General features: G+C 38.7%; 1 protein-coding gene across 10 annotated transcripts in view; it reads right to left on the bottom strand.

Moving 5' to 3' along the window:
• Nucleotides 1–4,853: 4,853 nt before the first annotated feature.
• The window catches only part of LOC131254592 (phosphatidylinositol N-acetylglucosaminyltransferase subunit A), a 46,494-nt gene continuing 26,414 nt past the window's right edge, over nt 4,854–24,933 (bottom strand). The window contains exons 8-12 of one of the 10 annotated variants that reach the window (XR_009175727.1): nt 23,846–23,936; nt 23,613–23,688; nt 8,135–8,218; nt 5,960–6,976; nt 4,854–5,291 (exon numbers count right to left, since the gene is read on the bottom strand). Coding sequence is in view for 4 of the 10 variants with exons in the window: in XM_058255387.1 (XP_058111370.1) it covers nt 5,226–5,305; nt 8,135–8,218; nt 23,613–23,688; nt 23,846–23,936 (331 nt within the window). In the remaining 6 variants the exon portion in view is untranslated. Of the gene's footprint in view, nt 5,306–5,959; nt 7,031–8,134; nt 8,219–23,612; nt 23,689–23,845; nt 23,937–24,933 lie in introns of all 10 variants that reach the window. The other 9 variants (XR_009175733.1, XR_009175739.1, XR_009175745.1 and 6 more) reach the window with 9 other exon arrangements.

The following is a 24,933-nucleotide window of genomic DNA, read 5'->3' as shown; positions in this document are numbered from 1 at the left end:
GGCACGGGCGTGGGTGAGGGCAAGGGTGTGGGTAGTGTGGTTATAGTGGCGCTAGATGACGCACTTTACACTCTGCACATGCACATTATGTCACAACGTGGTCGCTCTCTCGCGAGACGGTGCGATCGTGATGTGAGAAGAGAAGTGTGAGATGACCTCCATTGATGACCACCTAGCAACTGTCCACACCTTAGATGCTATATAAACTGGACCATCCAGGTCCAAAATCATCCAAGTCTAACAAATTCAATCAGAAATTAATCCGATCTCTCCAAATATTTTTCTTTTAAGAAATTGTTGAGTAGCTCGGACATTATTTGAGTCACTAAGTTTGACCACTCATCAAATTTACCAAACGATCAGCTGTGTTAACCGAGTTCCTGAGTAGATCCGTTCGTAATTGCTGCACGCAAGATCTTAGAGAGAAGGCTTGTCTTATTGGAAAAGCAATTCTCTTGTAATTCTTTATCAATCGATAAATGAGCGAATCAAGCTTTAAGGACAATGTATTTATACGTGATTTAACCTGGTGTTAATTTCAATATTTTTATTTTTAAGTTTCTAATATACTTTTTTCAACATTTAAGCAGCTTGCATGGAAGATGGGATGAACTTTTTTAAATGGAAGACCAAAAAGAAGAAGAAGAAAAGTTTGTAATGATTTTGACATCTTCTCGATTGGGCTCTTTATCATCTCATGCATGACAAAAATATATATGGCCATCGAGCTCAAGTAATGGAAAAAGAATTTATGAGATATACAAACCAACCACTGATTTTATTTCAGGACAACTAATGATGTTCATACTGATATATTTTTTGTCTTTTTTTAATTAAAAAAATTCAAAAATAAAAGTTTATTTTAATAAGTAAATAAATATATTGATAATTAAAACTTTTCATAAATAGAGTGTGTAGTCAGATAGTAAGAGAAGGGGTTTTTGGTTCGCGTGGTTTGTAGGGCTACTTGGGCACTTTATTAGGCACACTTAGCACTTTGCACGTGTGCATGAAGCTAAAAGAGCCTTAGTCTCTTTGGCACTGGTTCAGATCCTTTTAGGCCACGGTGCAACTTGAATTGAACTAGGGTCTGCCATGATGTATTTTAACCAAGTATTGATTAAGAGTGATTGTGACATGGTTGTACACGTGACACCTATGCTACTGTCGCTTATGTGGCAACAGTTAAAATGATTAGAACATGTGGCTACAGTTTTACACTGTTGGATAATTGTTTCTGTCTGGAAGGGTACATAAATAACTATCATAGTAAGAAGAGTTATATCCTTTCATAAAAGACAATTATTTATTGTGAATGGGTATGAATTTCTTGAAGAGGCACATTAGCATCTCTTCAGGAAGAACTTAATGGCCCTTCAATTGCTATAAATCATGGATATTATAATTCAGAAGATATACTCTTCATTCTTAAGATAATATCATCTTCTGTGCAAGTACTCTCGATCTAATCTCTTGCCAAGTTTTTTCTGAACGTCTTAAAGGTATATCAGTGTCAAATCTAGAGATCTGTTCAGCAGTTAAATGTGCAAATTTTCGTATTGAAATTCGAATTGAGAGTTCATTGTATCCTGAAGATAATTTGCAGATTTCCTTTGTTTGCACTTGTTGAAACTAACAGAAAAAGGGTAACAAATCTATCTTGAGATATTAACTGTTCAAGTCAAGCCTTGAACTTTATAGGTATGATCGTCTCATTATCTTTTTCCTCTATCCTCCGTTGTGTACAAGATTCTTTATATCTAACACTATTATGTGGCTTTTTATCTAGCATCACCAATCAATTCTTAGCAAATTAGTATCTGCAATTTATTATAAGGGTCATTCTAACTCTATGAGAAATAGTTGATTAATAATAAGAATGGATCAATGACTTATAGAGATTCCATGAATTGCTCGAATCCCAAAATAAAAGAGAGAAATCATTGAGAATGTTGTTGATGCAATTTTCTGGCAGACCCTCCCTGGCTAAACCGTCTAAACCTGCATAGAGAAAAACAAGAGACAAAGCAGACCCTAGCTAGTGCAGGGGACCCTCCGATACCTAAGTCAGGTCTTTGGGGTCTTTGGTAGGTTAGGATCTCTTTAGAAAAAAGTCGCCAGTCGAGTGTTAGGGTATGAATGTGCGTACCTTACATTGGTTAAGGGTGCCTCTATTTATAGGAGAGGGAGGACGTACGTGATAGGGAGTCTTTCCTGATACGCTGGAGATGAATCCTATTTAGAAATCCGTTCAAGATCCTTTTCAGATCCCAACGTTCTCGGGATTTGATCTGATTCTCCGAAGATCTTGGGAGAGATCTTCGGGCCGTTAAAGAGATCTTCGGATTGTCGATTCGAAGATTGTTCATATAGCTTTTCATTAAGCCTGACAGCTTGTTCCATAGAGGTTGTCCCAAGCTATTCCCGAGTTATGACCGAGTTATGATCGAGCTAAGATTAACCGATAGCTGAGCTATGACCTACTTATAGGTTAAGTCGGCAGTTGGCCATTTTAGTGGACTTACGGCTGTATCTTCTTTGAGTATCCTTACAATTGCATTGATGTCCTAAAAGGTCGGCTTATTGGATGTAGATGCCCCTTAAGGCTCGGATCTCAAAAGGGCCTGTGCTGTTTGGTAGAGTTGGTCCATTCCATAAATCGACCTAAGGACTTACTATTTTTACAGCCAACGGATGTTATGTTAATTACTTGAATTCCATTTATATTGTTGGTATTGTAACTTTATGTTATGCAAGAGGAGGATCATAGTATCAAGTTCTCAAATTTGACTACCGGCCGGTTCAATACCCTTTATCTCATTCATCTGTTGGGTCCGATTGAAGCGGATCAGGTGCTGAGTAATTCAGGATGCTAGTCAACTCTGCAGTGCCCACCATGATGTATGTGTCTTATCCATTCTGTCCATCCGTTTTACCAGCTCATTTTAGAGCATGAACCCAAAATTGAAGCATATCCAAAGCTCAAGTGGACCACACCACAGGAAACAGTGGTGATAATGATGTCCTCCATTGAAACCTTCCAAGGGCCCACAGTGATGTTTATTTCTCATCCAACCTGTTCATAAGGTCACACAGCCATGGATGAAGGGAAAACACAAATTGCGCCCTGATCAAAAACCTCTTGGCCCCCAAGAAATTTGCAACATTAGGCGTTCAAGTCACTGTTTACCGTGGTGTGGTCCACTTGAGCATTGGATATGCTTCAAATATTGGTCTAATGCCCTAAAATAAGCTGGTAAAATGGATGGACGGCGTGCATAAGACATATATCACCGTGGGCCTCACAGTTTAATAAGTAGATTTACGTCCCATCGTAGATTACCTTTTCCCAAAAACAGCAGCAGATCTTAACCACCAATCGGGGGATTTTTTATTTTTTATTTTTTCAGTTGAAATTATATTTTCTCTCTTGTTAACCATCCCAGTCATCATCACTTATTACCCCAACTAATTCAAGTTGGCTGCATGAAATCCTGTTCCGCTGTTCTACTATATCAAAGAACATATCCTCGGTTAAACTACAGGTATTTACCATTGATGTGTAGGCCAAAGAAGAAGAAGAAGAAGAAAAAGAAGAAAGGGTTGCTGAACCACAAGCCCCTCTTGGCATAGAACCGGAAACCAGGCACAAAGCCCCGAATGCAGCCCAGACAAGTCTTCCACTTGCAAGAAGGGGTTTCTCCTGTGATGTAAATATCAGGATCTGCACAGTACAGTTGGGTCCTCCATTGTCACGCCCTACCAAACTGCAGACTATGTCCAAAACCTCTTCGATCAGCTATCATATCCTTTCAGTTAGTAGAAGAAAATAGCAGTCCATGATGAGAAACACAGCAACGGACTACATTTAACTAAAGAAGCTAGAATCTTCAAATATGAGAGATTTTTGCGCATCCATGGCAGGTCCTATGCCCGGACAACTGAAAAACCTAAATGGTGTAATGTCCATATCCCCATGAAGGACGGATGACATTCCTCTGAGAACAGAGTTTTTTCTGTTCCACCCCAACATTTCTGGCAGCGAGATCAAGGGAACATGGCAAATGCCAGATATTTACCCCTTCAATTGTATACACTGAAACCTGTGCTTTCCAACAATCAATAATATTTACCCCTTCAATTGTATATAGGTCGAATCCTGTGCTTCCCAACAATACAGAGATTTTCAACTGACCTAAAACTGGGAATGATATTAACAATGGGTTGACTAGAAAGAGAGCTACTTAAACTGCCAATGGTTTTAATAAAGAAAAAAATCAGTTGAAAATTCCACTTGAATGATCTCACACAGTAGAAACTGTCTGTTGAAGTTGTTTGCAAGTGGCTTGAAAACTGGAGATGTAAGAAGGGCAGCACTAGTATCAAAAAAAAAAAAAAAAAAACCGCTAGAAATCTTTTTGAAAGAAAATGCATATTATGAGGAATGGGACCTGCCGCCTGGTATGGACAGTGTTGGACCCACCCAATCAGTCTGCACCACAAGCAGGTTGCGGTCCCACTATCCAATTGTGATGACAAGGGTAGAAAGCACAGCTGTGAACTTGAAGATTTCAAAAGAAAGGACAGCTGTGCATTTGCAGAAACTAACCAAAGCATGCACCAGTTAGTCCACCGAAGCAGGGATGCTACCGGTCCCGACCAAATACCTCAACGACTTCGCATAGGCGGGACCCTTAGGTGGACCGATTGGCACATGCTTGGGTTGCTTCTCCCAAGTGCCCAACTGCACCTAGCATTCTTCATTTCTCAAACTGTCCAAATGCAATATACAAACAAATTCCCCCTCAAACGCGATCCCCAACTCTGCAACAGAAGCTACAAGAGCAGCACCATAAAAAACAAAAAATTAATTAAAAATAAAAAGCCTTTTGCATGTTTATCATATAAATGGACATGAATAGAAACAGCCAAATCTAATATCAATATTGGTTGTGATTGAATCTGTGGAATTGGAAGCTACAACCAGCCTTTTAAGCCTTCTAAAAAAAGAACAAAAACCTCAGGAAAGCTAGAATACCATGTCACACGTGCGATGATTCCCCTCTGCAACCATAAATCAAACACCCCTTTGAGACGGGTCCTGCTCTTGATCATCTAGACTCCTCCACAACTGTCATAGTTTTCCACAGACAATGGCAATGGAATCAGGTCTGATTAAAGCTTTAGTAATGACCATTATAATCAGCAGATTGACTTGGGCTATCTCATGACCCCAAGGAGAAGCGAAGGTCAGCCATGACAAAAACAATCAAGTTTCTCTGGTCAAACACCTGCATGGAAGATGCTGAAATCAATTTTGTCGGGTTTGTAAAAGTGAAGAAATTCTAAAAATGACTGACAAAGCAATCCAATATTTAACATCTTGAAAGCAATAAGGATAACTCTGTGAAATATTTACGAGGATAACCAGTAGAACTAATGTTCAAGTTCAAAAACACCACTTGATTTTAGAGAAATCACACCTGAGAGACTGATTGAATCAGTAAATCTCTGATGTCTATTTTATGCATGTTCATAAAAGATAGATATTTTCACAGCTAAATGCTTTGAAGTCCTCAACATGTAGGCATGCCAAAAGCTCATGAACTAGGGTTAGGTTATAAGAGGGAGGAGTGTGAGTGTGTGCGTGAGTGTGATGTGTGTCAGGTTGGGTAAGGTCGGGCTAAAATGACCCAAGCCCAAGCCTGGCCAAAATGCTGATCAGCCCATACACATCAGGCCCAAATCCAGCCAATGCACCAAGCTAATAGGTCCAAAGCCAGGACTGATGGGCTGCCCAGCGCATCGTCACCCTTAATCATATGGAGCATTTTCAAACACCTGTAGCCCGCCTGATGGTCCACCTCACACCCCCCACCATTTAGAAATTTGTTGAATGCAAACCTTTTCCTCCCACCACTAAGTTTCAAATCTAAGGGAACCGGCCTTGCAGATATACCTGATGACTCCAAGCATATGAGAACATGGTCAGAAGCAGGCCTTGGAAGCACCAATTGCACCACCCCTAGAAGTTTCTTTCCAAGCCCACCGTTATGAAAAATATTGTCCAGCTTACACAGGATAGTATCTAGATTATAAGACCTAAGTATACAAGTCCCCACATAAAGGCAGATTGATCAAATTACTGATGCAACAAACTCCACAAACTTTCACATGGAGTTATCGATGTGGCTGCTCCCAGTTTTTTGTAAGAAAATCTGATTGCGCCAGCTGCCTTTCTTTTCCGCTGTTGCAAGCTCCAACTCACCTTGTTGAATTTCATCTTGTTCATCCAGTTCCAGAAACAAGCTGCCCATCTCCTTTTTATCCCCTTGGAACCACAGCCCAAGCAAGATGCTAATTTCGCTTAACAATCTCTCTCCAATGTCGTTTGTCATCACTGAGGCTTCCTCCACTTTCTTCCTAAGATTCTTCTCCCCCTACATAGCAGCCTTCTTAAATTGAACCGATACTACCTGCCTTTCAACCCACTTCATCTTCACTTTCTTGGACCATGGCACTGGCCAAAAAGGACGAATTCCCTGCTAAAACGATGATAATTCCAACCTGGAAATTGCCGTGATGGGTAGACAAGGCTTGGAAATAGCATTGCTAGATGATGGTAACAGATTCCTTCAAGCAACCATCCATCAATCCAAAACAACCGAGAGCCCCTTCATGTTTACCTTCATCCTTACCATATTTTGCTAAGTTCACCATGAGTGAGTCGTGACCATCCTCCAACCTTCTCGCCTCCAACCTCTAAATGCCTTTTGAGCATTGTCAAGATACATAGATCTAAAAAAAGCAAACCTTCTAAGCTTGCTGGTATCTCTGTTTCTTGGAACGACTGTCTCCATAATCTTCTCATAACCTTCAAATAGCATGACTACATTGGCTCTCCATCACAGACAGAAGCCCACAACGAAAGCAATGAATGGACCTTCCTTCCTCCCAGCCTGAGTCCTTGATTTCACTGGAATCCAATCCCCTTCATTGGAATGCATTCCCCATCACCAGAATCTCTACCCTCAAAAATGAAAAATCCCCCAAAGTTGGAACTTCATGTTAGTTTCAAACATCAACAGTAAAGCATGCACAGACAAAAGGCACCACAGCCGCACAATCAGCAATAACGAGGTCAAGCAGTCATATCACATTAGACAACAAAATTTACTGCTTTAATTGATTATGAAAGGTGCTTATAAGCAGTGCAGCAATGTTTGAACAGATTTTTCCATATAAACCCGCCTTTTGGTCCAATTCCATAAAAAAACCTCCCTTATTGGTATTCCCAAATAAACCCCCATCTTTTAGACCATTAGGTCAAAAAGCCCCTACCATCACAGCCTTCCATATGAACAACATACACTGTATTTTGTGTATGACCGAAACACCCATAGTTACTTACCTAACCTTTCTAGGGCCACTGTTAAGTTTATATGTGATCCAACCCATTCATAAGTAGGGCTGTCAACGGGCCAGGCCTGGGGTTGGTCTCGGCCCAGATTTTGAACTGTTTTGGGCTGGCCCTATTCAAAATTCCCATTTTGGCAGGCCCAAGCCCGGCCCATTGACACCCCTATTCATAAGGCTACTCCCACAAGGACGAAAGGAAAATACAAAGATCAGCCTGATCCAAAACTTTTGTGGGTCCAAAAATGGTTTTAATGGTGGCCATAAAATAAAAGCTCTATGGAGCCGCCACTTCATCTGTGTGAAATCCACTCCGTCCATCTTTTCCAGCTCATGTTAAGATGTGAACCCAAATATGAGGCAGATCTAAGATTAGAGTGGGCTACACAACAGGAAACAGTGCCCAAATGATCATTTCCGTGACTGAAAAACAGTAAATTCCAAAGGTCATTTCGTTACTCCTCCGTTACTCAAAAGTCAAAATGAGGGTGTTTTTTTACCATATCTTGAAAAGATAGGAGTCTTTTTGGGAATACCAACAAGGGATGGGTTTTGGTGGAATTGTACCAAAAGATAGGGGTTTATATGGGAAAATCCCATGTTTGAAAAGAGACATCCGTTTTTTCTTTCAAAATATTCAAAGAAGGATTATGCCAGACTCTTCCATAGAAGGATTTTAATATAAACAATCAATGGAAAAAGGGAAATTTGTGCTTACCTGAACAAAATCGTGTCATAGGAATATCTCGCAATTCACGTCTTATGCACAACCATTCACCAAGCAAAGCCATCACTGCAAGACCTGTACCATTTACAATCCACCATGTGACAGAGGATGGCCAGCCTCCATATATGATGCATATAAAAAGATGGATTATGTAGAGAGTGGCCGAAAAATCTAAGCACTTCTTAGCCCTCTTAACCAAATGAAGCATATAGCCAGCCCTTCTCAAGCAACAAAATCAAACAAGTGCACATGTCCACTTATTTGCCAACCTACCACCAGGATCTGTGATTCTAGAATTTATAGCTACAGACGTAGTAAGAAAATTGAATGTTGGATGAATGCCTTACAGCATTAGAAAGGAATCACTGATCAAGTTTCTATGCCCAAGTGTCTTGTTAATGATTAACAATGGCGAAGGTATGATAGGAAACAGCATGTTATGGAGGCAACTTCTGTTCAGAAATAGTGAACTTGAAATGTATGTTTCCAAGCTATCACTATGCCTTGAAATGTATGTTGCCAAGCTATCACTATGCCTGCTGGTTCCATAAGCACAGACATCGTATTTTCAGTATGCACACTCAGCAATGTCAGCAAAGGGGAAAAATGGGGTGCTGAGTTTCAGAAACGCATAGTTTTATTGATGTTGGACCCATGGTTTTGTGATTGAGAACACTGATTTAGCAAGCATCGCCATTGATAGGAGATGACAGAGAAATTTCCCACATTAGGAGATCCTAACTCTCTTAGCTTTGGGCCTATTTTCCGTTGGAAGAGGACCATTTTCAGGCCCCAAGTTTAAATGTTTGGTTCTTCCAATCAGGGAAACTTTTGCAGCATTCCCCATCCGTGGTGTGGCCCACAAGATTAACAGCCTGTATCACCAAACCATGGGCTCAACATGGACATAATTGTACTTCAGAGAACTGTACATTTCAGAGGCTCAGCACCCAATACTTTCTCATCATCAAATGCCTATAAAAGAATTTAGTTCACTGTTAATATCATGATCTTGCGTACAATTTTGCCAATCAAATGGTATCAAGATGTAAGTATGGTAGCAATAAAATATAAAATGGAGGTAATGCAATCAACATGAAGAAACTCTGGCAAGGAAAAGGATTTCATCCAGTAGGCATTGCATTCACGCATATATGAAAAAAATGTTGCAATATCTGAGGTCCAAACCACCTTGGATTATGAAAAAAGTGCAGTAAGAGGATCACAAGCCATCGCTTGGAATATTGATATCGGTGGGCATATCAACCTGGAAAAAACCGATACAACACAGCATTGCGTATCGGTATCAACCCCATAATCATATTGGGCAGATTTATTTATTTTTTAGCCAAAAAAATACAGAAAAGTGAAATACCCAAGAATCTATCTTTTATTATTATTATTATTATTATTATTATTATTATTATTATTTGTGTGTTGAACATGTATCAAATGGTGTATCGGACCATTCTTTCGTGAAAATGCAGTATGTTGGGATGACCTACTGTAAGCTGTGATGTTGAGTCTTTCGGGTATAAATTGTTGATCTATGTCATAAACTGATATTGATATATTATTAATACAATTATCTATCAACTATTGAACTATTAAAGGATTCAAATCATAAAAGTAAAACATATATTTCCCAATCTGATATATATAGCCAAAAAAAAAAGACAAAAAATGCTTTTAAATAAAATCACAGCATATAAAATGTAAATATATGTTCAAAGAACTTAGATCTATGTTTAAACAAAATAAATCTATCATTCCGTCAAAGAAATTTTATTTTTTATTTTTATTTTTTTTTAAGGACAAAAAATGGCCCGAAAACACAAAACTAAATAAAAAGCCAGCAGTAACGGTAGATATACGCTAGCAAAACATAGATTTACCTACATCTAGCATTCGATTCATTTCCCTAAACTTATTTTATTAAATCAGAAAATGGCTAAAAAATGGCCTGAAAATACCCAAAAAAAAAAAAAAATGTTGTGAAAAATTTTCTTAAGCAATTGCATATGTGAAAATTGTAGATTATAGTATTAAAACACTCTTCATGCATCATTACAACAATTAGTTTAATTTTTTTTTATTTTTTTTTAATCTGAAAATTTCAAAACATACCAACATAAATCAAAAGAAATTAAAAAAAAAAAAGCAAAAATCACTAAAAATTGAATACAAATCAAGCATGATTTGATCGATTTGGAGTTAAGGCCTTGATTTGACATGATTACAACAGGAATTTTTTTTTAAAAAAGGTTTTTTTATCCATTTTTAAATTTCAACCGGTGTTTGATCCTTCAATTGGAGTGCAAAAATCTTGTTTTAATCTTCAAGACAGTAATAGATTTGGCTAAAAGTGGGCATAGAACAATCCCTAAGCTAAAGAATTTAGAACGGATTAGCAAAAAGGGGGGGAAAAGTGGAAAATGGCATTTGTTTATGTTTTATGCCCATATTGGTATGCCGTATCGGTGCTGGTATGGGCCACCGATACAGTATTTTTTTAAAAGATGGGGTGGTACAGACCTGTATCGTGTATCGTACCATGCCGATAAAGATATGATACAGCCATATCAACCGATATGATATCAATATTCAAATCCCTGTCACAAGCCTATTAATTTAAGAAACTGTCTATTCTATCCTGCTTACCTTCCTAGTTTTCCAAGATAGCGGAGTTAGCATCGGAAGAAAATCTGAAGGTCTGTAGTTGTTTTTCTTGGAGGGGTGATGACGTAATTTGGGCTCCACCGTGTATGAGGAATCTCGATGAAGAAGAGTTTCAAGAATTTGCAGGGCTTCTTCTAGTGCTAGAAAAGGTTTTTCTGGTTGATTCTTGTTCAGATTCGTTAAGATAGTTAAAAAATAAATCCGGAAAATTTTCAGTCAAATCTTTGTACTGGGTCCTAATTGAGGAGGGGGATAGCATTGAGATTTCTCCGACGTCTCATGTATGGCATTATGGGTTTCCGTCGAAGGTTGCGGCTTTCGGGTGGCTAGTGGGGAGGAACAAGGTGTTAACTATTGATAATCTTTGCAAGAGGAATATGATTCTTTTGAATGTATGCTTCCTTTGCTATCAAGATGCAGAATCAGTGAACCATTTGTTCCTACATTGCCCTTTCACTAAGGAATTGTGAGATCTCTTCTTCCAACTATTTGGGGTGCTTTGGGTACTCCCAGGTTCAATAGATAATTTTCTTTAGAGCTGGGCACAAATCGACCCGATCCGAACCGAACCGAACCGAAGGCCTGGATCGGTGCGGATCGAGTAGGATCAGTCAAATCCGACCGTTCATCGGATCGTGGTCAATCTGGACCGATCCGAACCGAATGGATCCGATCCGATCCGGATCTATTATTTTTTAAATATTTTAACCCTAAATATATATAGTTTTTAACTTTTTAATATAATAAAATAATCTATAAAAATAGATAGACGACATGGATGAAATAAATATATCATGCTGGGGTCCACAGTGCACTGACTACCAAGCAAGGCTGGTAGCAGCGGGAGCAGCCAATCCGTCTCCTCGGTCATCTCAACAGGCGCATCGAGCACCGTTCTGACTTAGAAATCGGATGACGTTACTCAGTACGCTTTTATCGTACTGACTAAACTATGTTGGGCCCACTATGAATTCATGTTGTTTATCCACACCGTCCATCAGCTTTTTTTTCTCATTTTAGCGACTGAGACCAAAATTGAAACATATCCAAAGCTCAAGTGGGCCATGCCACAGGAACAGTGGGAATAATGATTTCCACCGTTAAAACCTTCCTAGGGCCCACAGTGACGTTTATTTGTCATCCAACCTGTTCATAATATCAAAAGGAAGTGGATGAAGGGAAAGCGCAAATATCATCTTGATCCAAAACTTCTGTTGCCCCAAAGAATGTTTCAATGGTAGATGTTCAATTCACACTATTTCCTGTGGTGTGGCCCATTTGAGCTTTGTATATAATTAATTTTTAGTACATGAAAATAAAATTAAATTATAAAATGTATGGAAGGAGTGGATAAAATAAATACATCATGGTGGGACCCAAATAGTTTACTATGTACACTTATGGTATTGAGTTACTCGGTATGCTGCACCCAAGCTAACTTCTGACTTCTGAGTCTAACTCTAGTCCTGACAGTCGTGAGGAAGACGGATGGGCAGGTGTACCATGTTGTCCATGCACCAGCTGGTGCATTGACGTCAACAGGTTCTGTGGGTCCCATGAGATATGTGTTATATCCAAACCGTCCATCCATTTGGCGGGCTCGTCTTAAGGCTGGAGCCAAAAAATAAGACAAATCTAAAGATCATGTGGACCACACTGTAAAAATCAGTGGGGGGTTGAACGTCTACCATTGAAACTCTTTAAGGGGTCATAGAAGTTTCGAATCAATATGAAATTTGTTTTTCCTCTTCATCCATATAGTTGTGACCTAATTAACGGATTGGATGGGATGTTTACTTCAATTTTGACTAAAACAGAAGACTCGATCTGAACCGTACCCAACTCGATCCGACTCGGTTTCCCTGACCGAGTCAGACTCGGATCAGATCAGGCCAGCACATGACCGGATCGGATTGAGTCAGGCGACTCGGACTCGGTCCCGGATCGGATCGAGTTCGAGTCAAGCCATGGAAATTTCGGACCAAGTCGAGTTGGACCCAATTCGATCCAACTTGACTCGATGCCCAGCTCTAATTTTCTTCTTGCTTGGCATGGTGGGGGAATTGGGAGATCAGAGAAGAGGATATGGAGGTTGAGCGTCTTAGCAGGGTTATGGGCAATTTGGCTTGAAAGGAATGGTCGACGTTTTAAGAACAAGAAGGGAAAAGTGATAGATGTTCTTAGGAAGGCTAAATCATTTGTAATAGAATGGGTGTCAGGATTGGATAGTTTGTTTGAACTCCCTTTGGGTTGGTACCAATGTGGTTGCCTTCTGTTGTTCTTTTTTAAAAATAATAATAATAATAATAATAATTTATTTTTTATTAAATTCTTTTGAATTTTTTCTTTTGAATTTTTTGGCCTTGGCTTTTCAATGAAATTATCATCTTTAAAAAAAAAGAAAAAGAAAAAAAAAAGGAGATTATAAAGTTACAACTTTACAGAACATCAGTACCATGGATGTCTCAAGTATAGATATACTCCACTAGTAAATGTAGGAAGCGGGGGATGACACTAGCACATGGACACGAATTTGCAAGATCTAAACCTGAAATAACTTAACCACAATGAAGTATGACTAATGGGATTTGAAACGCAGTTGTTAGTAAGGCATCATATAAAACACCAAACACAGAATCTTAGTTCCAAATGACTTTACCCGTAAAGTTAAATTCAGTTATAATGTGAAACAAGCAATTGTTAATGAAACCCCAAAAGGGGATATAAATAGATCAAAGAAAATAAGAAAGAGATTGTGAGAAAAAACTCAACAATCCTCTAGTTGAATGCTGGAGACCTCGAAGAATCTCCTCTCTAAATCTTTTACCGAATAAAGGAAATAACAAACCAAAGAAGTTCTATTCAAATGATCATAATAATGCATTACACCTCCATATAGACTTAAACCAAGTAGAGAAACCCTAATAAAAAATCCAAAATGTCACTGAATCTCGTAAATACTATATGCGCCTATTTATAAATGGGCCATAACTCACCCAAATGGAGTCAGAATTGCATGATTTTAGGCTCATTTGAAAGTTAATTCAATGGGCTATCAAACGGGACCAATTTCGTATCATTCAGACATCATTTGGTGCCCCAAAAATGGCCCACCAAAAAGGTAACGAAAATATAAAAAGGGAAAATATTAAATACTTAATCAAACCCTCATAACTAACTAAAATAAATTCTAGAAACATAATGACAATCCATTGATCCTCTCAGCCCCACAATGTAATCTAACCGTTGATCCCATTAGATCGATTATTAGACCACGGATCTGGTTCAGATCAACAATCCTTTTGAAAATTAACAGCAAAATATTGCGAAGAAAAAAAATTGTAAACTTCTAGAATAGGAACTAAGTCCCCCAATGAAGGAAAAGAGTTATTTGTAAGGAATCTTTAGTGAGAGTATCCACCATTTCATTCACTGCCTGGTTAACACAAAAAAAGTCAACCTTTATACCCTCTGTTAAATCATGAATTACTTCCATGAGAGTCCACTCAATAACAAGGAAAGAATCATCCCTTTTCGCCAAATGAGTAATGAATAAACCACCACCAATAGCATCATCATAGCCATTCCTAGTAACTGGGGATCATTGAACCAACCACCACCAACAGGGATCAAAAAGAGAATGGGAAGAATCATTCACCCTCAACAAGAGGATGAACATTTGCCAACATGATCCAAAACACATTGTGCTCAAGTTGCACATAGAACTACTGCTGGAATTTAACTTAAGCCACCCAGCAGTTGTCTCCATCTAACCTAACTTGCCTCTACCCTTTCCCTCTTCAACGTAATTCTCACAATCAAGTTAGAGTTGTATAGGAGTCGAACGAATCGAGCTTGGCACAGCTCGACTTGAAAGCTGACCCCAGCTCGAACTCGACTCTGCTCGGCTCGGTTCGGTCAACAGCTCGGGCCAATTCGAGCCGAGTTCAAGCCTATGCGGCATTTTCTCAAACACATGGAGTGCGCTTTCAATTTCTCACAATATGCAAAACAGCAACAACAGTTTATAGGTATTTCATCAAACACTCAATAGGCAGCATCAAAATCAAAATACAATGGTAGTTTTATCGTGTAATGTTTTTTTTTTTTTTTTTATAGTGATTTGTTTCATATCCATACCTTCCTCGTCACCAGCCGCTCCCACAGAGAATGTAAGCACCCAAAATAACACTTCGTTGATTCATTTCATCAAACACTAGGTGAGCAACATCAATATCAAAATAACCGAGTCACTGAATTGGTTCGATCCAAGTTTGATTCGAGTCGAGGTTCGATCTGAGTCGAATCAAGCACGGACAAGCTCGAACTTGGCTCAAAATTTTTTTGCTCGAACTTGGCTCAAAATTTTTTTGCTCGAACTCGGCTCAAAATTTTTTTGAGCTCCAAAAATTAGCTCGACTCGGCTCTAACTCAGTTTCGAACCAAGTCGAATCAAGCTTTTTCAAGTCGAAACAAGCGAGTTAACCGAGCTAACTCGGTTCGTGTACAGCTCTAAATCAAGTCCACTGCAAAAACATTTACCAATAAGAGAAAGCAATGAGCCAATGACTGACCTTTGATTCCTATAAAAAAACACTATTTGAACTCCCAACTCCCTGGCTTAAAAAATACAGCCACTATGGACCTTGCATAGATTCAAAATGCACAAATGCCGTAGAAGCTGCCTCCATCTGAAAATGGATATAACTTCCAGCAACTAAGAAACTCATCAATCAGAATTGGAAAACCCAACTTACCTCAAAATGGGACAAAAAGAACTCCCAAATGTGCTCTGAAAATAACAAAAGATAAACAAATGGTTCATGGATTCCTCTGACAAGCAACATATAGGCTACAGATTACAAAATGGATTAAAAAAAGATGAAGATGGTTGCCGGCCAAAATCTTGTTAGGTATTGCCATCCGGAGAAATCTTGCACATCTGAGGTGCCAAAACATGCAATACTTGATTACAAGGAGTTGGACCAAGTCTCACACAAAAAAATATATCTCATGGGACAGTTGTAAACACCTCCCCTCTTTACAGATTTGTTGCAGGTTCCCTCACATTGTCTGTTAACACTGTTATCTCTGAACAATTGACTGCTTTAACCCTATCTCATATGCAACATCATAACTAGTTTTAGACATGCATGCCTATTGCATATGTCATCCAACCCATTCAGCACAGTCACTCCACCATGAAAATGGGACATGCCAAAATTCAGACTTGATCCAACCATCAGGTGGCCCACCACATGAATTTGGAGGATTTTGGTTGGTTCTCATTGTTTCTATGGTGTGGCACACCTGATGATTGAATTAGCCTGATTTTTGGGTGTCCAAGATTTATGGTGCAAGGACCCTGTGGATGAGTTGGATGCCATTTATACATAACAGTGTGCTCCATGCACAGGCAAAACAAATTCCTCATATGAGGGTATTTTGTCATTTGGTAGTGATCCCTATAACATCTCTAATAGGACGGAGGTACTTGAAATAATCCAAACCAGAGGGAGGTGTTCACAACTGTCATAAAGCGGATGGGAGGTGTTTAACAATGATCCCAAATCTAATAGAAACATTTAACTTGGAACTTGAGGAAAGTTTCTCTAATCATAATTTCTTTATCCAATTTAGCCCTTTGAATATAGATTTTTCTGTTTCCAAAGCAACAAGTCTTAGTTGCACAATCCTTCCAACCAGGCATTGCTCGCAATACGAATAACACCTCAGACTTGCATTCCCACACCCAGTGTTTGAAATATCGGTATCACGTTAGGTATCACATCCTTGAGATACAAATACATATCAGTTATCGCACGGGATATATCGTTTGTATCAGGTAATTTATAGTACTTTTTGGGAAACATAGAGAAACATTAGGAAAATGGTTAAATTTTTCAATGGAACTTCAGGGATTGCTAAAAAAGACCATAATGTACACTTCTAAATCATAACATCTCCAAAGAGAAGTGCACATAATGGGTTTCCTTCGTATAGGGTCCTTAACTATGCATTGCCTAATAGAATTAATGCAACTATATTCAAATTGAATGCATAACATTTAGAGTGTATGTGATGATCATTTCATCAAAGAATCCTAAATACCTCGAAATTAGACTCAATTGACAGCTGGTTAAAGGGAAATTTTGAAAAAATATAATATTTTAATAACATTTTGTTAATTTTCAATTAAAAATGATTTTTATTTTCCAAAAATTGACGAGGACTTAACAAACTAGTAGATCAGCCCTCACACATGCTTGATTTCATGTTTGCAGTGCAATATTGCAAGCAATTTGAGAGAAATTGGGGAAATTTCGAATTTTTCCCAAAATTTGCATAATTAGACCACCTAGACTCAAATTTTGAAAGTAGACTGTATGTGACGATCATTTTATCAAAAACTTCAAAATTAGTCTCAATTGACAACTGGTTGAAGGAAATTTTTGATAAGAACATGGAGAACATGAAGAACCAATGGATATTGAAATCAAAGCTCCAACTCCATGATTTTTCATTCAAAACATGAAAAACCAATAGATTTTTTTTTTTTTTTTAATTTTTTAGAGAGAGATAACAAACATTTTATTGAGAAACTCGCAAAAAGCAAGAAAAGAACCAATATATTTATAACCATTTGACACTGATTTAACATAATTTCAACAAAAAAAAATTGAATGGAAATTGAAAATGCTCACCGGATCGAACATATGGGATATATCGACACCACCTGTGCATTTCGTATCGCGCAAGTGGGATACAAGATATATCGTGGGATATATTGGCCAATATCGTCAATATTTAAAACATTGCCCACACCCACTTCCAAGTTGTTTAAACTTGCTAACATTTTTAAACAGAAACTTCCCAACACTTGCACTTGACCATCGCCACTTCGCTCCATGCTTCATGCAACCATACAACAACTTGCACAATACTTGCTCAATGCCATTCTCCTCTTAAGTTCATTGTGATACAGCAGGGCAAACTGGATTGCACCAATCAAGGGTGGGGATGAATACTACAACCCCACTAGTCTTGAAACTAGTGATCATTACCCCCTCTCCTACCATTAACAAGGGGAGAAAAACTCCAAAGAACTTCATTTCTTTATTTAATAGCCAAGCAAGATGCCTTCACACATCCAATAATAAACTGTTAGTGGGGGCAATTCACCTATTGTCATTAGTTCAATCGACATTTGAAAAAAAACAAAAAACAAAAAACTGTTGCCAACCCACACATGTGATCCTCCAGGGCCCATAGATGACCTCTTTCATTACACACATGAGGGGAGCTTGGTTGCATCTAGTGCCCAACTTTGGACATCACATGCTTGTTCTTGTCTCTTCTCAGCATAACCAGAAAGCTTAACATCCTAGTCTATGTTTCAATCTTCACAATTCTTGGATAGAATGATGCAAAGGGAACCCTTCAGCCAAGGGAGAATCATCACGCCAAACAACCTTCCAAAAATTGAATAATATGTCCAATCACCGCCTAACCAGTTCCTTTTGCAAAATTCCCCATTAAATAAGATATACGTGTACCTAAACCTTTCCCCCTAACCACTCAATTTAGATCATAAAACTTGCTCCTTGAACCTTCGATATACTTATATGCATCTTTTTTTTCTTTTTTCTTTTTTTTTTTTTTGGCAATAGTGCAATGCAAGGGTGATGCTCAAGGACGCCAGTAGCAAGCTACTGTGGTGGGCACTCCCCCACAAGAAATTAATTTAAGATCATGTGAGCCTATGGCCCACATATCAGATATCAAGTGTTATAACTTTGTATGATTTATGCTTCTTGAGTGTTATGACTCCATATAATTTAAAGCATGATTAGAATGGTGTTAAAAGTATTGTTTGTGCTTTGCATATACCTTTTCCCTTCCGTAGCAATTTTTCCGTCTTTCTTTTCTTTTCTTTTTTAATTTTTTTAGGGATGTTTGAAGGGGGTCTGATGCAGGACATGAAAATTAAATATGATATGCGAGATTTCAAGCTTAAGATCACGTAGTTCAAAAACAATTACACAAATTCCATATCCGACATGAAAGTCCAAACATTCAATTAAGGGGAATCTATGCGGGTCCAGGGCTACACATGATAGGGCTAGATCAATAAAAATTATGAACCAAACGATATTCAAAGATAAGAAATAATCATCCACACATGCATAGTAATCAGTCCATAATCCAAGGGATTCACCAATTTCAAATCAAGGAACCCTAGAGTAAGAAAAAGGGCATAAAATTGAAGATTTGAGTAATTTAGGGTTAGGTTTAGGGATTTTGGGTGAAAGTGGAGTAAAAGAAATGAGAGAGACGAACCAAAGAAGTACCGCACGCATGGACAACAACAATGGCTCAAACGCACATGCATGTGATCTCGGCCACACGTGTGTGGGGCCCACTATTTAGAAAAACGCCACCTTGGCCCTACTCGGACAGGGATGGACTCCAAAACCCCCAAATCTCAGCTCGATTCGATGTACGGTTTGTGCGTGTTGCTCTGCCGAAGTTTCAGCCCTCTTGTAGGGCCAGATTCTGAAATTCTACATTGGGGAGGAGAATTGCTGCAATAGATGATTGATTCGAAGTATAGATGATGGGGTGAGATGAGAAGAAAGGATGGTAGAAGATGGGTAGTAGAGATGGTGATGGATGGGGGCGAATCGGGATAGATGTGGCTTCGCACCACGGTAGTTAACCCTTCAATGAAGGGAGAGCTTCGCACCCAATTAGGCTTTACAACTTAGAGAGTAGGAAAACGCAGAATTTTTATTAATCTTCAATGAATGAAAAAAGCTACAAGGGGTGCCTATTTATAAGAAAACCCTATACCCCAAAACTCGCGCCATGTGCGCAACCTATTATTTGGCGATGAAGTAAACCAAAATAAAAACTAATCAAAGAAATCTAAAGCGTCCATGATGTTCTAAATAACATTAATAAGCAAAACCTAAAATATGAAATCAATCTGACTAGTGGGCCACGATCATGAGATCCCATGATGGGCTTTTCTTGACTAACGGGCCCACTCTTTTGAATCAAAACTTCGTCTTCTAGCTAGGAGGCCCTCCCTGGACATCGTCATCGATCCAGATCAACGGTGGGGCCCTCCTTCTGACGTACGATCGTAGGGAGGGTGGTGTGCGTGCACGTGTGGACGGCGTGCGCGGGATGTCCCCATCAGGGTCATACGACAGTTTTACTAATCATTTAGTGCTAGCTATCTCAAAATTCAATTGTCTAAGTTGCATATATATTTGATGCAGCTTAGGAGTTGGCCCCACCATCCTTCTTATCAGAGATCTGGCCCGAGAGTTATCCGGGCAGTTTTACAGGCCTTGATAACTGTTTGATCAATCTGTGGGCATTACATGAGTGGTCAATCAGTTAGCAAAGTTTATTATTTAGTTGCTAGAGTAAGTCATGCCTTGTTAAAAAAGTTTCCCTTTAATATTTTCATAACTCATTTTCTAGGCCACTTTACCAAATGATGTCTGAATGATATGACATTTATCCTACCAGAAAGCATCTTGAGTTAACTTTTATATGAGCATAAGATCAAGTGATTCTAGCATAAATGAAATGAGTTGTAACCCATTTATGGGAAGAGCTTTCTGGTTCTCACTTCATTTGTAAAGATAGAATACATGTCTTTTTTACGTGTTTGTTACCACTTGCACCACCCCTTGTGGTTTTCCACCTAAGATGCAGCCACATAGCAAAAACATAGTACACAAAAGCACAAAAGAAGAATAACAATGGTAGAAATGGATTAGTATCGAAATGAATTTTATTCACATTGAATCAAATGGGTACAAATGAAAAAAAAAAAAGGTCTTTCAAAATACAGTGAAAAAATGGTCCCGTGCAAAAGCACTCAATCTATGAATATGAAATGCCATCTACTGAATATGTCTAATTCATCCATGTTTTACAAAATGTTTGGTATGAAATTGGGAACTCTCCCTAAACACAATGCCCAAGATGGTCCAAGTCCAGATAAAGGAATAAGGCTGATGTAACGCGAGCAGTCAGTCATAAAACTCTCACCAAGAAATCTTTTTTTATTGACAAACTAGTTTTATTTAATTTTATTCAATTATCATCATCATCATTATTAAGAAAGGGGGGCATGAAGTTCAATACAAACAGGAGGATAATACATAAGAAAGCTGATCAAATGAGGATTGAGGTGGATGATGCTACTTGCAGAAGGAAGAACATAATCCATCGATTCTGACAAAGAACAAACAAGATGTTTAACTCTTAAGGGCTTGTTTGGGAAGCAAGAAACTGTTTTGTAGTAAACAGTTTTCCATAGGAACAACATTTCCACTATTAGCGAGTGTGGAAAACATATTTCCAGAAATGGTGGAAAACTACAGTTTTTTTTTTTAAAAATAGAAATCCCCTTAGTTTTCCTCAACAAAACCATAAGAAATTAGATCTCCAAATCACAGGGTAAACTCACAAACGTAAACTGCCTCCTTTCCCATCTCTTTATTTCTCTCTCATCTTATCTCAATTAGGGGTGTACATTCAGTCGAACCGAGTTGAGCTGGCCTCAGCTCGACTCGGCTCAGCCACTAGCTGACCTCAGCTCGAACTCAGCGCAGCTCGGTCCTCGAGCCTGACCGGTCAGCTCGGCTCAGTTCAGTCAGCAGCTCAGGCCAGTTCGAGCCGAGTTCTCCATTGCAGCATTTTCACAAACACCTGCACTGCACCTTCAAAATCTCACTGTATTTGAGATAGCAGCAATGGTTTTAAAGGTATTTTATCAAACACCTTCTAAGCACCTTCTAAGCAACATAAAAATCAAGAAAAAAAAGGGTGTTGGTTTCATTTACATACCTTCCTTGTCACCAGCCACACTTCTCTGAGTCATTTCATCAAACACTTGGTGAGCAACATCAATATCTAAGTAACCGAGTCACCAAACTGGTTCGATCCGAGCTGGGTTCAATCTGAGTCAAGTTGAGCTAGGGCCAGCTCGAACTCGGCTTGAACTCATTTTCGAGCTCAAAAAATCAGCTCAACTCAGCTCGAACTCAGCTTTGAACCAAGTCAAATCGAGCTTTTTTGAGTCGAGTCGAGCGAGCTAACCGAGCTAGCTCGGTTTGTGCACACCCCTAATCTCAATGTTGGTAAACTCACAAAGGTAAGCAGCCTCCTTTCCCATCTCTTTATTTCTCTCTCATCTTATCTCAATGTTGGCAATCAAAGATTCCTTTCAAAAAATAAAAATGTTAGCAATCAAAGATGGGGCCACATCATGGACAGTCCAAATAAGTGACCAGTCTATTTCCATTATAATCAGTATTACTCCTCCATCCTAGCCACTGATCCGATGTTAGGATTATCTAATCAAAGTGATTTTTTAGCAGGGATTTACAATCAAAGATGGGTTCCACATGATGGATGGTCTAGATCATTGATTAGACATTTTCTATTGTACTAAATATGGACCATCCATTTTCCTACCCATCAATCAGACAGTTACCATCATCTAATCAAAGTAACTTTTAAGATGTACATGCAATCAAAGGTGTATGTGCACCCCACTAAGGTAAAACGTGCGCTAGTGCATTTTACCTTAGTAATAAGCTTTTCAGCTGTGTAATCTAATCGAACTGATTTGCTGGGAGGGATCTATAATCAGAGCTAGCTCCACGTGATGGACGATCCAAATCACTGACCAAATTCCTTATTGTAATAAATATGGACCATTCATTTTCCCAGACATTGATCCTATGGTAAGACTCATCCGATCAAAGTGATTTTTTTAGGATGGATAGTGAGCAAAGGTGGGCTCCATATGACAGAGGGTCCAAATCAAAGGTGTACTCTTAGCGGACGAGAATACAAACAGATTTCCATGGAAAAACTCATTACAAAACAAATACAGAAAAACAATTTTCCATATAAAACACATTTCCATTTCCGTGAGTTTTCCAACATTTTCTTTTCCTGGTTCCCCAAACAGGTCCTAAAGATAACATCAGCCACTTACATTCAAATTCCATTAAACATTGCAGTAGTGATTGTTATGTTCATCCAAAGGACAATGACAGAGCACAACTCCCAAAAAAAATTGCTCTTATTTCAGGAATGTCGAATCCTCCAGGTTTCAAACAATTGTTGGGTGGTTCTAGGCATGGTCCATGCCACATTAAATTGTCCCAGGATCCAACCCCAAACCAAGTTGTTATTACTCAGTGTTTTACTGCATGGCAACTAAAAATTTGTTAAAAATCAGGATGAGCAAAAGGAAAATGCGTGAAAAGAGATTATGAGAATCATCTCTCCCCAAAGGACAAGCAAATAGATACAGAAGGGAACACACCTCCTCCTCCCCCCAAGAAGAAAAGAAAGCAACAACAGACCCTCATACTAGCAGGAAACAAGAGTCGTTACAGAGTTCCTGAAGTAAGAAGGCCCCACTCCCTATTTAACAAAATTCTGTGCAAATAAGAGTTGCACTCACTATTTAAAACCATGTATCCAACAGGCAAATAAGAATTCTCTCATATTGCATTAAAACAAAAAAGCAAACAAAAATTCAAATTCTTCCAATTGACAAACAATATCATACGCAACTGCAGGATGACATGAGAATTACAAAAAAAAACAAAACGCAAACAAAAAATAAACTGTTCATCGGCAAGCTCTTTCTTTGGTTCTTATTCATATAAACGAGTTCAACCACCATACCAATCAAATAAACTTCCTAAATCTAAAAAAAAAAATCAGCTCTGGCTTTGACCCTCGCCGAAATTCTGAAACATCTCTTCATGTTGATGCTGAGGAAACACAAAATCTGGTACCTCCTCAATATCCTCCGAAGGCTAACAGGAAATCCAAGTAGCAATGTAGAATAAGTACAGTTAGTGAAGATTTCAAAAAATGGTATCCATATTCTAACATCGCATTCCTCATATGATCTTCACAACCGAAGAACAAAAATGAAAAAGAAGCCTATTAAGAATAGATCAAACATATTACCTGCCATAGTTGTAAAAGATGCCATAGCAAGAAATCCAAGATCATCACTATGCAAAAAAGCTTGCCTGCCCAAGCACCGCATGTGAGATACCTATAAAATATAAGATTGAAATGAAGTCATCAACAAGTCTCCAGAATGCCTTTGAATTTGCAGCCACTTCTGCCAGACGGATTGAAAGAACAAGGCATCTATTGAAAAGGAGTACACAACAGGGTCCTTTTAAGTTGGTTATGATCCAAACTGATGAACTTTGAAGATAAAAGCACAAGTTTGAGACTGGTAAACAAGCCAAAGCCAGTTAAACTAAACTTGGTAGAAGGAAGCTGCACCAAGATGAAATGAACTTGTTGGAAGACAATGTCAGCTAGCTATTTTGCAAGCCACTTGAATAGAATTACCAATTTATACAGATAGAGAGGAGGGGAAACATAGTGTAGTAAGACTGAGCAGATACATAGTTGCCGAGGAACAGGATTCCATGCCCATGCAACTCATGGCTCGATGATCTAGACCATGGTTCAGAACTCCAAAAGCTCAACTCAATGTCCCATTGGTTGAATCAACTCGAAGACTTAAACAAGTCTTAAGCTGACTCAACTCATTACTATGTAAATTTAAATGATGAGTTTTTAAACTGATAATGAATTTTTAAAATCCACGTGATCGTTACATATATTAAATAGTCAAAGAAAATCCTATTACTTGTAACAGGCTTGTGATTCAACTTAAGAGGTTGGGGAGTTCGAATCTCTCTGCCAAGTTGTATCGGGTAGGCAAAGTTATCAAGCCAACTCAACGAGTCTTTCTGAGTCCGTACTAAGCCACGCTCAGGACTGAATTTCTTAGAGACTCGGCTCGAAACTCACCAATTCGAGTCGACTTGGCTGAGTTTCCAGTTGAGCCAATGAGTTTTAGAAATATGATCCACACGTGTACCAGATGAAATCAATCATCAATTGGGGATCCCTTGAAAATCCCCCCAATGCTTAAGTGAAAAATAATAATAATAATAACAGTCCAAATTCAACAAAAATAGGTCAATATGGAAGGGTTAGGATCTTCCAATCTTTGTGGCATCCCCCATCCA

The sequence above is a fragment of the Magnolia sinica genome, chromosome 1, assembly GCF_029962835.1.
Source record: "Magnolia sinica isolate HGM2019 chromosome 1, MsV1, whole genome shotgun sequence".
Classification (NCBI taxonomy): Eukaryota; Viridiplantae; Streptophyta; class Magnoliopsida; order Magnoliales; family Magnoliaceae; genus Magnolia; species Magnolia sinica.
This window is presented reverse-complemented; position numbering and strand designations above follow the sequence as displayed.